At 37.5% G+C, this 15266-nt stretch overlaps 1 protein-coding gene across 2 annotated transcripts in view; it reads right to left on the bottom strand.

Annotated features, from left to right (window-relative positions):
• The window catches only part of Ric1 (RIC1 homolog, RAB6A GEF complex partner 1), an 84931-nt gene that overhangs the window by 18179 nt on the left and 51486 nt on the right, over positions 1 to 15266 (bottom strand). For both annotated transcript variants that reach the window (XM_028764060.1, XM_028764059.1), the window contains exons 9-14: positions 9946 to 10090; positions 8948 to 8996; positions 7408 to 7560; positions 5513 to 5704; positions 864 to 902; positions 473 to 583 (exon numbers count right to left, since the gene is read on the bottom strand). In XM_028764060.1, the coding sequence (XP_028619893.1) occupies positions 473 to 583; positions 864 to 902; positions 5513 to 5704; positions 7408 to 7560; positions 8948 to 8996; positions 9946 to 10090 (689 nt within the window). The remainder of the gene's footprint in view (positions 1 to 472; positions 584 to 863; positions 903 to 5512; positions 5705 to 7407; positions 7561 to 8947; positions 8997 to 9945; positions 10091 to 15266) is intronic.

The following is a 15266-nucleotide window of genomic DNA, read 5'->3' on the forward strand; positions in this document are numbered from 1 at the left end:
ACTGGCTGATATGGCTAGCTTCTCCAGGCTGCTTGCTCCAGGGATGCCTCATCTCTCCCTTCCAAGGATGGCATTACAGGTGACTTGCCATTTCCACCGAGCATCTAAGTGGTCTCTGGAGATCTGAGCTCAGTTTCCCTTGCTTTTATATAAAACACTTTAACGGCTGAGGCATCTCCCAGCACTTGTCAATGATCTTAATAAGAATGAAAAGCCAATCATCTCAATGCAAGATCCTTTATCAAATATCAAGTATTTTACCAAAAGGGATTTATTGGCAATTATCAAATGTGGGTTTCTTTTCCCCCTTCTCTTTCCCTCCAAGAATCTGTGAATACAGCAAGTGCTTTACAGCTGAGCTGGATCTCCAACCTCAGTGTCACTTTCTTCCTCCTCCTTTTTTATGCTTGTATCTTGAAATTTATTTTTCTTAAAAACAAAAAACAAAAAACAAAAAAACAAAAAAACTAACCTGAGTAATGTTTCCAAAAAGTTTCCATTTCTTGGTGAGTAAAGAATAATGCGCAAACCCAAACTTGCCAGCCACAGCGATATTTTGTCCAAGTTTATCAATAGCTGAAAACTGTTTAAAAAAAAATTAAAACCTCTTTCCTGCATATAGTATAAAGTACTTAATAAAATATAAGGTAAAGAAACTACTAATACATGTTTGCTAAGTGATTTAAATATGAAATACCTTACTAAATGACCAAATATTGATAGTTGTATTTGACAAAAATATAGAGGAGAATCTTCTAGTAATACACAGTAGATCAAGCACTGAAATTTCACTGTTCTGAATCCACATTGACTCATTTCCCAGAATGACTACTATAATAACACCAACAAAAAATACAACTTACCCGTATAGGCCAATTGCTTTCTAGATAGGTGCTGGAAATCTATAGAAAATAACATATCAGTTTGGTAAGACTTATGAAATATCTTTCAAATTAAAGCATTAACTTAGCACACAAGATGAGATTCCACTTCCTGCATAACGGTTAAGGTACCAAGCAGTAGCTTTAGTAACAGAGCCCTGGGAATCAAGCATGTGTTTATGAACCAATGTTGACATGTCCTATCATAATCCTTTCAAGGTTTTAAGACCCACACTTCCTTCCCCACTACAGCATTGCTTGTTTCTAATATTAAACTCAATACAAACTGACAAAGAAGCACGTGATGGAAGCCACAAACTGCAGCCAACAGCTTCTGTCTGCTGATGTAGACCATCCTTACATAAATGGCAGCTTTGGCAAGTGTTTTGGTTTATAGTGGAAATCTTTGTTGTTTTTATACTGTTGTGATTAAAAAAAGAGAAAGCAACATGTATAAAATCAATCAAGGTAAAAACAAACAAAAAATTTGTTGCTTAAGAATAGCAATTGGCTTTCTTCTTTTTATCCAATTTCTTAAGATGCACCCACGGACCAGTATGAATATGCTTAAACTACAATTTTTCTATTTGGCTGTTCAACTTCACTGATCCACAAGAACCTTTAACATAATACAGATATTAGGTCTCCATCCTATGCATCAAAGTAAACACAGTCTCCATGGTATCTAGCTTACACCTTTGTTCATGGTGTCATTTTATCAGTGCTAGGAAACTTTCAAACGTAGAGGAAACTGTTTATTAATGTGGAGTAAGTTTTAGCTCTATACACTCCTAGACTATTAATTAGCTTTCACGAGCAGTTGGAGGAAGTGGAGTGTGAATTAACAGAAAAACAGCAATGGAGAGTCTTCTGTTCCTGGAATAAGAAAAGCTTCAATTTATTAAAAATTTTTTTTAATTTGACTTAAGAAAACTGGACATATACAGAAAAGAAACCCAAACCAGAAAACCATGTAAAGTATAATCAAATCTAATAAGCTGCATAAAGACAAAAAGAGAATCAAGTAAAAGCAATAAACCCAAAGTACTTGCATTATGCTCATAAAGTTAGCTCACAAAGAGTTAAACTGCAGTTACCAGTCAGTCAACTTAAAAGTCCAAGTGAATTAATAACTTTCTGTTACTTAAAAAAGGATGTAACAGGTGTGTCAGAGTAAGCAGCACGTTGCCACTGGATAAAATAATAAAAATCGAAGAATCCTACTCTCCTCAAACTTTGACGTTTCACTAATTCCTATGAAATGAGCTAGCACACCACTGCAAAAACAGTTCCAACATAAAGGTTCTGTAAGAGCTTATCAAATGATCATACTCTAATGTAGACCCCTATAAAAACAAAACAAAACAAAACAAAACAAAACAACCTCCCAAACCCAATCTATTGTTTTAACTGTCAAAAGTCTATGAAATACTACAAACTATAAATGATGTATCTTCAAAACCCAAACATGAGTTAAAATAATAGGCTTTTAAATTTTGTCTGAATATCTTATTACTAGAACAAAGTGTACATTTTCCTCTAGAGTCATTTTCTTTGATCTATGTGTCATCTGAACTTTGTACTATATATTTAATGCTGTGTAGAAATGGTGCCAAGAAAGAGGGAGCTAATAAAGAATGGAGAAGCTTGGCCATAAAGGTCTGTATAGTCAGGGACCAGGCGTCATGCCACATCACTGGGGAACTGTGCTGGGGTTCAGAAAAGTCTTACCCTTCTTAAGAGGGTTTGCCAGTCCCTCTTAAATGGGATCTAACTGCTTTCCTTCTTTTTCTTCCCTGGTAAACACTGTCTTTAGCTTTTTTCTGACTAGTGAGACTAATGGACTTGCCCCGGTATATTTGATCTTTGCCAAATACCACATCTTCCATACCTGATAAAAGAAGAGGATGTGAGCCAATCACTTACAAGCCAAACAGCCTTCAAAATTCACCGCTGAGCTCCCTAAAGAAGTACCTGGTATTTACCTCCTACACTGTGCAACAGATATTCTTTCCAGGAGTTAGAGCCAGGTTAAGTATAAAGTCAACATCCTTAGAATACTAGCTAATAAAGATCTTGTAGAGACCAATGTTTACATCATACAAAACACTAAACCCAACAAAGAACACAGCCACAAACTAAAAGGTTTTTTAATTTTACCTTGTGTTCCAATGTGTTACTTTCTAAATTTGTAATTAAGAAGACTAAATTTAAAAAATAAACTGAGAAAGACACTGTCTATACAGCTGGCTACTAACTTTGCTTCTAATAAGTATATATGTATTTAGTTTGGCTAGAGACATATAATTAACAGAATCTTCTAATCTGGAAGGTAAGTTGTATGAAACAGAAGGTTTGAGCAAACAGAAGAAACAAACTGCAGTGTTCCAGATGATGGGCAGAAAGCACAGCAGAATCAGCGAAGCTCAGTAGATGAGCTCTAAATAATACAGTAAGCACACAAAATAGAAACCACATAACCAAATCAACTTTAATGGAGAATGTGGTCTTACCCTACTTGAGAGGGTAAGAGGGAAGGGGAACGAAACCACACCCCCATGTTTCTCCTTAGAATCTTCATGATTGATGAGGAAGCTTAGAAGGCAAAACTTCTACACTTCATAGTCAGTACCTAGAAAGACCACTGTCACTCTGCATTCAGATGCCAGGCTCCAGTGTTAGCAAGCAAAGAGCAGGGCAACTAGTTTAAAAAAAAAAAAAAAGCCAAAAGGGCAAATTGTAAAGTTTTAATACAAGGTCAACAGTAAATTATATGATTCAATACTACTAATTAGATTTTAAAGTACACTGGATCCTTCAGTGTAGACTGCTCTGAAGCCATGTAAGCCAGTGCCCTCTGTGATGCTGGATGGGTCAGAGGAACTTTTTCACACACAAAGTCTGTTGGGCTAGATGACCTCCACGGTCCTTCCAACTCTAAAACTTCTATGAAATTTGAAATTAAAATTCTATTGTAATGTCTTGGGTGGACAGCTGTGGCATTTTAAATTTATATCTTTATTAGCTTTTAAATGTTTATTTCTCATTAGGGTTTATGAAGGTTGAAAAGCAGAATAAAGTTTTGGCATTTTTAATTTATTTTTTGTGAATCACTTGCTTAAACTAATGGTAAAGAAGTTAACCATTTAACAAATGTTTTACCAAAACTATTTTACCTTTATTTAAAACTAAAAGAACAGAGATGAATAAAGAATTGATGAGACCTAGGTAAATCCACACTTAAAAAGTTCATCTGGGAAAGTCAGCACAGTTAGCTATCAGACAACAGACTCCTGCACTACCTACAGTCCTAAAGTCAGTGCTGTGTGCTTGTTTAGTGGAATGCTTCAGAGACAGCTAAGAATCACTCAATTTTTGAGCTGGAAGGAAATTCAATTTTGTTATTGCCTGATGGATGGTTTAGTTCCAGACCTACCTTCTGTGGTCCTCTGCTCTACTTGGCTCTCTGGTAACACAGACCTGGCTAGGCAGAACTGGCATTGATTCTAGGTCAGTGTAGAATGAATAGTTCAAAGTATGGGGAAATGAAACTAGCAGAGGAAGGGCTAGAGGAGAGAAGGGAGCAGTAGAAAATTTTAGTCAAGAAAGTCGCTGATGCAGTTTTATATTTTAAAATGTTACTAATTATAAAATGGTATGTACATAGTTTGACTCCATGAGGTTATTAATGTATGTTAAATACATTTTTTCAGTGCATACTATAAGTCAATGTAGGAGCCATTCCTCCTTTAACTCTCACAGAATGACCACTTTTCTGTCTTTCATTTTCTTCACTCAAAATCAACTGAAAATAACATGAGAGCTGAAGCAAACTAGTAAGTTATAAGCAGAGAAGTGTGGTAGTGTACATGTATGGTTCCACCATTTGGGACCAACTACATAGTAAGACTCTATCTCAAAAGGGAAGGAAAGAGAAGGAGAGGGGAGGGGAGGGAAAGAATAGAAAGGAAAAGGAAAATAAAAAAATAAATTGACTAAAAGAAACTAATCCTAATCCAAGAGCAGGCTCTGTCATTTTGGTACTAGAAGGAGAAAGAAAATATTTAGAACTTTGAAACTATGCATATAAATTTCTTACAAGAAATTTCGATTTACTTATTGTACCAAATTAATCTTAATTGGCATCAAAATTCAGAACTGATCCATTTCAAATGTCAATCTGTCAAACTTGCTAAATGAACCTGCTAATTTAAATGTGGTATCAGGATGAATCCATAATTTGAAAAAATAATACATCATAATAAAATTATGAGCAATTAATTTCTCAAATGTTCAGAGGTTGGCAATATGAGTCAGGTGTAAGTGGTTAACTGCTAGAACTATAAAGTCAGCTGTACTAGGTGCCAGGCAAATCATCTCCTTCCATGCAGTGGATACACTCTGGGCTATGCAAGTCCACTGTGCTAGACTAAGATTAAACCGAGGTTCAAAGTAAAGCTATCCCCACTGAGGGAAAAAAAATAAACTTCTAGGATATACTCTATCAAACAGAAAGGAAAAAAGGCAAGGAAAAAAACCAAAGCATTGAGAGACATATAGCATTGAAAATAATTAAAAACTGATACATTCCTAATAAGAAAGTCAGTAGTAGTCAGTAAATGAGCACTTACCTGTACAACATGCCAATGCCGATGTCCAAGTAAAGTGCTTAACCCTGGAGACTCCAGACCTCCATCTGCAAACGGGCTCTTCTCATGCCTGGGCATATGCTCAGAGTACTTGGGATTCTGGGTCTGTGAGGCTTCGCCACAGTTCAAGTATAAGCGATCTTCTCCCTGAAGCAACACCTGTTCTTGGTTACTCTAGATGGAGAAAGAAGGGCAGAAGGGAAAACAAATAAAAATACTCAGCATTAGGCAGGGACAACTGTTTTAGTTTTATTACTGAACAAGTACCATAAATCAATACTGATTTTTTTCATCTGACACAATCTACGTAAGATTCTCAAGATGTTCTCAAGATGAGAAGATTCTTATATTCAAATCAAACAGTGTATCCTATCCCTTTCCCATTTAGTTCAAAATACAATCAAGGGTGCTTTATATATATATATATTTTGTATATGTTTGTGTGTGTGTGTGTGTGGTGCATGTATGTATGTGTGTCTGCATGTATGTGGTGATCCAAGGTTGATGTCAGGTCTTTCTTCTACAGTTCTTCTCTACTGTATACACTGAAGCAAGATCTCTTGCTGAACCTGGAGAGTGTTACTCTGGCTAGGTAGACTAGCTGGCTTGCTCTGGAGTTCTCCATCCCTACCCCCTTCTTGCTAGAATTACAGATGGCTGTAATACTCACCCAGCTTTTACATGGGTTCTGGGGATTCAAAATCCACTCCTCTCTTACCCACTCACTGAGCCATTTCCCCAGCCCCAGAAGGGGGCTTTAAAATTATCTGGAATGGGGAAGGGCAAGAATATACTCTCTTCTATTTTTCTGTGGATCCTTACTACAGTATAGACTTCTGAGATCTGAATTATTTTCAGATTAATTTTCAATGTATTATAAAATGTAAATGACCTGTTACACCACTTATTGTTAAAAAGCCATTGACGATGGTACCAAAATATGTACCCATAGCATATATCTGTAGCACATTAAAATACATAATCATTGTGATCCTCTTGTTTCAGTCTCCCAAATGTGTGGCATAACAAGTGTGTGCAATTATGCCCTGGCCTCAGGAATTTTGTTCTCTTTACATGTGTGTATGTGCATGTGCATCTGTGTGTTTTGTGTGCATGTACAAGAATGTGTTAAGTAAAGGTCTTCCTCAATCACTCTCCACTTTGGGTTTTGAACTGGAGCTTGCTGACTCTTGCTTCCATCTTCCCAGAGCCAAGATTACAGGTACACCTGAACATGATCAACCTTTACCTCAGACTTGTGAAGCCATCCCCCTCACCCCCCAACTACCTAGAACATTTTTTTTAAGTTTTATTTATTTAATGTATGCAAATACATTGTCGGTGTCTTCAGACACACCAGAAGAGGGGATCAGATTCCATTACAGATGGTTGTGAGCCACCATGTGGTTGCTGGGAACTGAACTCGGGACCTCTGGAAGAGTAGCTAGTGCTCTTAACTGCTGAGCCATCTCTCCAACCCCAACCTACTAATACTTCTAAGAAGTATCTAAATAAAACATACTCTGGAAAATCTTGCCTAGTTAAAGGCTACATTAGTCAAGTTATCTTACATGTAAATATGGCTTCTTTCAAATTGTTTGTAGCATTATCTTTGTAAAAGAATAAAACACCAAATACAAATAACTCCCTCCCCTGTCCCAACCCCCCCCAAAATAAGTCCAAAACATGTTCAGAAATAATACTTTGGCATAAATTGTATAGACATATTTGAATCACAGAAAATACACAAAGAAAGTACAGTTAACAATTTTAGAAATATATTCAAATCTGTGGGACATAGAAAGTGATCTAAAATTCTGCCATAAGAGGCATTAAAACCAAAACAAATGAAAAATCCCACAGTTTTAATTACTTACCATACAAGGATTTACAGTGAGTACACTCTTGATAAACTGAAATAGCAAAATGCTGGGCTCTTTAACTGTACTCCTGAGGTCAGTCTCAATTCGAGTGTGCTGAGAACCAAATCCACTGATTACCCATAAGTGATAGCCTTCTGCACCCCAGCTCTTGAAGGAAGAGGAAAAAAAAGTCAAAACAACACAAAGTTACTTTGATTTCTTTTATAACCTCAGTTATATACTGAAAACAGTAAACATATGCAATAACTCATGGGACAATTCTTGTCTTCTGACTGCTGGAGCAACCATAACAACTAACAGACAAGCATCACATGCAGGATAAGACAGACGGCTCAGCAGGTCAAGACCCTTGGTGTGAAAGTGTGTGAATCTGAGTCTGATCCCCAGAATCCACAGAATGATGGAGAGAACCAACTCCATAAAGCTGTCCTCTGGCATCCGCATGGAAGCCTGCTCACACACACACATCGTCTACACAGACACACAAAATAATAATTACTTAAAAAAAACCAGAATCAATGATTCTTGTCATCTACTACATCTTTAACTATCGCCAGAGGAAACCACTGTCACTGCCTTCTACTTAGAGTGATAAAACACTATATGATGCTCTCAGCTTCAATTTCAGGATTACAATCCTAAAAATTCTTTTGTCACGTCTCAATTTAATTCACCTGGTTCTCAAGCTCTGACTATGACATGAAGCTCAGTGAGAAAGCATCCACAACAGATGTAACCTTTGTATACAGCAAAGACCCCATGGCCTTTGAGACACAAGTGTTCTCATTCCAGCTTGACCTTGTTACCCTGTGTTGGCCAAGGTACCTAGTTTCTCTATACAAAGGTTTCTTCAGTTGAGAAATGTACAGTAAAAGGTTTTTTCTAAGCTAATTCAATATTATATTCTGTAACTAGATTCAATCATAGAATTTTTGAAGCTAGTAATTTTTAATATGTAAGCAATGTTCACAAACTGTTGCAAAGTGTTTAAAGCTAAATAACTACTGGGTAGTGATAACACACTCCTCTAATCCCAGCACTTGGGAGATGGAGGCAGAGGCAGTTTGAGGCTAGCATGGTCTACAGACTGAGTTCCAGGACAGTCAAAACTACACAAAGAAAAACCTGTCTTGAAAACCAAAAAGAGAAAAGAAAAAAGGAAAATAAAAAGCTAAATAATTGTTTATTTTGTGTGTGTATGTGTGTGTGTGTGTGTGTATGGAAGCCAGAAGAGGTCATTCCTCAGAAGCATCTACCCTTTTTTTTTTTTTTTTTAAAGACAAAGTCATTGCAAAGGCAAGAGGATTATTAGGTCAAGGCTAGCCTGGTCTACATACTTTGAGGTTAACCTTGGTTACATAGAAAGAAACTCCATTTTACATACGCAAGTAAATCAGTTTCACCAAAAATGAACCTACTGAGACAAGACTGCTTTCTGATTTTGTGAGATCAATGTGAGAGAAAAGAAAAGGCCCTGGGTTTACAGGAGCATAGGTTTACAAGCTGCACCTGTGTTTAAACAGAAAGTACTCACCATGGAGTTGATCTTAAGGGGATCTTTTTTGGTACCATCTGACCTGTAACTAAAACACAACAGAAACTTGATTGTCTTCCAATGGCATATAATATACACAACCACTCAGCTTTAGCTTAAAAAAAAATCAAATTGATTTTGTTCTTTTAATGCAAAAATATATCAACGGTACACAAAACTGAAACACTTATGCATTATTACATATTTCTATTTTAAAGTAGCACTTTTTGGTTTAGTTTTTCAGAGTGCTATTTTTGAGACAGGTCTTATTATGTAAGCCCAAGCTGGCCTTAACATGAGGTCATATATATAACTGGGCTCACAAAAACTTTATTTCTCCTAGTGTTTGGGATCAGTAAATACATTTTACCAAATCAACTGTCAGTTTTAGGAGGGTCAATGTTTGGAGAATCCATATATTCTCAATAAGGTAAATCTGAGCTTTACAAAGTGTTTTGGTGTAAGAGTAAAATGAGGGTGGATGGGACTAGAGTCCTGTTAGGTGAGGTATACCAAACTCAGACAGACAGGACATCCCACTGTCTCTCCTATGCAGAATCTACACACAGGCATGACAGTGAGAGGCAACTATGAGAGAATTGTGTCCTAGAAGACAGAAGACATGAGGAAATGAGAGGGGGTAGTGGGGCTGAAGAACAACAGATCAAACACTGCATGATGTTCTCTGCCACATATGCAGTCTAGATTTACATACTAATTACATATGAATGACATACAGCATGAAGGCAGAGAGGGCTATTTGGCGAGAAGAACAGAAAATCTGAGCAAAGTGCATTGATGTGCATGTAATATAATCTTAAGCTCTAATGTTTGTTGCTATTCTGTACACTATTAAAGAACATTTAACAGTAAAATATATATATTTTTAATTTTAAATAAAGGTAGCTATATGACCTGCATTTCTGAATATATGAGCTGTCAGGGAAACAATGGGTTATTTAAAGTTTCTCTCTCTCTCTCTCTCTTTTTTCACTCACGCAAAGTCTCCTCCAAGAGTACAAATCAGCTGGGCTCCAAACACACTCCACAGAGAAAGACCTCCATATTCCCAGGTTACTATTACGGCACTGTTGTCAGGAGACCATCTAATCAATTTAACAGCTCCTGTTTTGTTCCAGATGTCTGTGAAAAGATAGTGAGAAGGGTTAAAAAGATTGTTCAGGGCTCTCTCCTCTCTCTTTCTGAGCTGATAGCGCTCCTGCCAACATGGTAAACGTTCCTAAGACCCGTCGGACATTCTGCAAGAAATGTGGGAAGCACCAACCCCACACGGTGATTCAATACAAGAAGGGCAAGGATTCTTTGTATGCCCAGGGAAAGCGGCATTATGACAGGAAACAGAGTGGCTATGGTGGGCAGACTAAGCTTATTTTCCGCAAAAAGGCTAAAGCTACAAAGAAGATTACGCTGCGACTGCAGTGCGTTGAGCTCAACTGCAGATCTCAGAGGATGCTGGCTAGTAAGAGGTGCAAGCATTTTGAGCTAGGAGGTGACAAGAAGAGAAAGGGACAAGCGATCCAGCTCTAAGCCGATTTTGTGTTATGAAGACAGTAAGATCTTGACCTTTCACCCTCTTTGATTGCCTTTGGGGAGGGAATAAATTAAAGCTTTCAGAAATTGAAAAAAAAAAAAAGATTGTTCAGAAATACTTAGTACTTTTTGCAAGCTATATGTCCAAATCCGAACACATAGAGTGGCACGGACTACTTGAATTCTAACTAGGATGAACCCTGTCTGTGGAGGGTACTGAAAACTAAGGCCACCATCAGTCTTGGCCAGAACACCTTATGAAGCAGGTGAATTACGGGAAGTGAAGGCTGGCTTTGCTGTGATTATCTTGAATAACTAGCACTGTGTAATCCTCAGAGCTTTTGTTTTGTATGAACCAGCTTCTGTAACATGGGGATAAGGTTGCAGCAAACATTTTGTGTATCGAGTATGATAAAAATGAATGCTGGGAGCAAATATCTGTCTCTGTGGTACATCAGACGATATCTTACATGATTTTTCACACTGAAACCATGATGTCGAACGTCTCAAAATACTGGGAAAAAGTACTTTCTCTCTGAATTTATCTGTCAAACTTTGAGAATCTTTATCATTACTGGTGACTCACACAGCATGTGAGGGTCAGGAGATAAAGTTTAGAGCTTGCCCACACCTGGAAATCTAGTAAGGATACCAGGTAATGCCAAGATTATAAAGGCTGCATCCATGGTACAAAGGAGAGGAAGAGATAAACTGCCATGTAGATGAGAGGAATTGTTCCATGTTTCATCCAATATACAGAACAGAAACAAAAGTCCCGGGACAGTCCTCTGTCACACATAATTTATAATTTGTGTAATTAATGTAGTTAAAAGAAAAAAAACCAAAAATACTATTTATACAGAGAATACAATGTAAAGGGTTCTAGTAGCAACCCAAATGATCTTATAAAGCAAAGCAAGTCCTGAAGCATCCACAAACTTAACTATCAAGAACATCAGCTCTTAGTCAGAAATGCTAAAATACGTAAATAAACAAATCCCAAGAAATGAGTCAAAGCAGAGGCAGATTCAAAGTCTCTGGATATTAGGTTAGTGTAGACACAGCATAAAACAACCATTCTTTTTACAGCTAAAGAAACAAAATGACTGTCCAGATGCTTTTGGTGGGGGAGGGGGGAGTGCCTGTTATGCCAAGTCTAAGGACCTGAGCTAGATTCCTAGAACCCACATTAGGGAGAACCAACTCTCCAAAGCTGTCTTCTGTCCTTGACAAGAATGCTGTGACACGTGTCTTCTTTCCCTCCTCAATAATAAATGAAATAAGAGAAAAGCTGGGTGATGGCTCAGATTGTAAAATGCTCACTGTGTAAGCATTAAGATCTACATTTGGTTCACAGAGCCCACATAAATGCCAAGCATGGTATCATGTACCTTCCATCCCAGTAATGGGGAGGCAGAGATAGGAAGACCTCTGGGGTTTGCTGTCCAGCTGACCTGGGCAAGCTCCTGATTCTGTGATGAATCCTGTTTCAAAAACTAAGCTAGAAAGTACCTGAGAAAAACATGTGATGTTGACCTCTGGCCTGTGCACACGAAGACACATATAACATAGACATGAGAAGACTGTGATGAAGAACAGAATGTACACAGGCCAGATAAAGTAAACAGACTTTAGAAATAAAAACACAGTAACTAAAACTCAAGAAAAAAATTAGTAATTCTAGAGACAGACAGCAAAATCAATAAATAAACAAGCAAATAAATAAATAAACTATAAAATTCAGTCTCGAGAAATTTTTAACATTTGAAGCCAGGATTAAGAAATGTAGAAAAAAATCAGCAAGTATCTAATTAGTGTCCCCCAAAAAAGGCTGAGAGAAAGACAACAGTCAGAGATAACGACTGGAGAAATGTCCAGTCTCATCGCCACAGCCTGCAGGCCTCCCTCTCCAGCAGGACTGAGAAACAACAAAAGCCATGATAGGCAAGCACTCCTCCAACTGTGCAGCCAGGAAACACCAGTTTAAAACCAGACACGTGGATGGTTATTTCCAATCCAGTAACTGAACCCACTCCATTAGCATAAAAATGTTTAAAAATGAGATCAAATATTTTATTTATGAGCACTTTAAAAAATGCTACTAAATTACTAATACAGATATTATGTAGGTTAGACTCAATAACTTAACAAACAAACCCTTTGGCATAACTTACACAGAAATCACAGAGATACTAAACATAAAGAAAGCACAACAGGGATTTGGTAGCTCTTAATGTGCACATTGGCTGAGACACTGCTGGAGACAGAATCCAATTCTGATGCCATCCTCTTCCCTTGTCCAAAATCACTTCCAAGGTTTTCTTGAAGCCTAACATAGCTACAAGACATATCTATGACCAATTAGAAGTAAGTAGAAAGCGAGATCTTCTCCCTTTCCACTTTAAATACAAAAATTAGAATATACCTTGATTGCTTCCTTCTTAATCCAAATGTAAAAAAGTAAAGGTTGGAACTCAGGCTATTTTATGATCACGTGGAAAAGGTCAAATAAAGGTTAACAAGAGCTTACCTTTGTACTTCTTGCTATTTCAGAAAATAGATACTATAGTCACAGTACATTTTTTCTGTTAGTTTTAGTCAAAAGCATTTCCACTGACACCAAATATAGATTCAGCCCTGTGACTACACAGATTCATTAAGGGTTCATCAAGAGTGTCCAGCTTTCTCTACATCTAGCATAAAGAATACAGTCTAACATGCAGTTGGCATTCAGTGGGTATTTGGGAGAATAAATTGAAATCAGGTAAAGATTACAGATGTTTAGACAAGAAAACTAGAGGCTAAAACTAAACCAAGTGAGGACCAGAAAGAAATGAGGGATGAAAAGCTATTCCAGGGCCTCTTTAGTTCTCTTTACACAGAAGTTCTTGGGCCAGATTCTTATCACATATTTCTTAATAATATTTATTTAGCACATACATAATTTAATTCAAAGTTAGCTTTGTTAAGCTTAGCATTACCAGTACAGTAGTTCCCCTTATTGGTGTTTTCATTTCTCACACTTAATAATTACCCAAGATCAACTGTGGCCTGAAAGTATTAAATGGAAAAATTCAAGAAGTAAAAAATTCAAAACTCAATTACACACACTGTTTCCGTACAGCAGAGCTTGTGTTCTCATAAGCCTTATTTTCTTAGTGGCCACAAAGCACAAAGGTGCTCGCAGTTCAGATACATAAAAGAGAACATGGGAAAGCTGTTATATAACTGCAGAGGTGAAGGGTCTTAATGAGAGGAAAAAAAGTGTATGCTGACTTTGCTAAGAACAAATCTTTTCACTTGGGAGGCTCACTCAGGATGATGGCTATAATCTCAAGGCCAACCTGGGCTACACAATGAGTTTCAGATAACCTGGGCTAACATGTAAAAGATTTTCTTCTCATGTAAACTTAGGAAAAAGAAACCCGTACACACCTCAAATTACAAGAATTTTGACTCTAGTGTGTGATAAACACACTATTTTAAAACAGAGTAATACAGATAGATACACTATTTTAAAACAGAAAAGGCATTAAACCTGTGGGTTTGAGATACAAGCAGAAAACACAGATTGGCATGTCAGGACACTAAGCCTATCTGAAAACCTTAGGAAGACCCCCAACCCCCAACATCTGTCATTCTTAGGCTTTGGACAGTGACACAGAGTTGAAAACAGGTTTGCACTGAAAAACTAATATGTGTGTACACACACATACATGTTATAGACAGAACGATCAGGAACATAGATGGATGACAGAGAGAGTGAGTTGCTACGTCTGTCAAGATTATTATGGAGTCAAAGAACTTGAGCTAAGAGAAAGGAACATCACCTGTAAGAAGTCTTCCCTCTGAGTCTTCTGTGACAAGATACGAAATATAATCATAGATTAAGTCTGGTACTGTGACACCTGAGGGCTTAAAATCGGGTGTAGTGAACAGACATAGCCAAGATCCTGTATCTCTTTCCCCAACCCAAATGCTTGAGAAAGGCCCCATTCAGTTACAACTTTTCTATTTCATTATCACTTATTTTAAAAAGGTTTTATTTTAACTGTGTTGTTTATGGAACACACTGCGATAGTTCAATACATGCATACAGTGTGACGATCAAATAAAGAGGATTCATCTTCACTTCAGCTTGACTGGATTAGAATTACCACATGAACACAGCTATGGGTATACATGAGGATGTTCCAAAAAGGCCTCTTTGAGGACAGTGGGCAGCAACCTGGAGACCAGACTAGACAGACATGAGAAAGCAAGCTGAGCCCCTGGATTCCTCTCTCTCTCTCCCTGACAACAGACATGATGTACCCAGCGGTCTCATGCTCCCATGCTTTCCCTACACGACAGGCTATACTTCCTTAAACTGTAAGCCAAAGTACATGCTTCCTTTCTCTTTTCAAAAATATTTTATGTGTATGGATGTTTTGCCTGCATGCATGTCTATGGACCACTTTCATGCCTGGTGCCTGTAGAAGCCAGAAGACAGAATTTTTCTCCTGGAACTAGAATTACAGATAGTTGTGAGCTGCCATGCGTGTGCTGGGGATCACACTCAGGTTCTCTGGAAGGGCAGCAGCTCTGAGCTGCTGAGCATCTCTCCAGCCCCGAATTTTCCTGTCTTAAGTTATTTTTGTACAGTATTTTGTCACGGCAATGAAAAAAGTAAAGAATATACAGGGTTATCTCTTCTTTTACATAATTTATGAATAAAGTATTACTATAGGCATTTATGTGTAAGGGAGAAATAGGACACAGAGCTGGA

This window comes from Grammomys surdaster, unplaced genomic scaffold (assembly GCF_004785775.1).
Source record: "Grammomys surdaster isolate TR1022 unplaced genomic scaffold, NIH_TR_1.0 141, whole genome shotgun sequence".
Taxonomy (NCBI): domain Eukaryota; kingdom Metazoa; phylum Chordata; class Mammalia; order Rodentia; family Muridae; genus Grammomys; species Grammomys surdaster.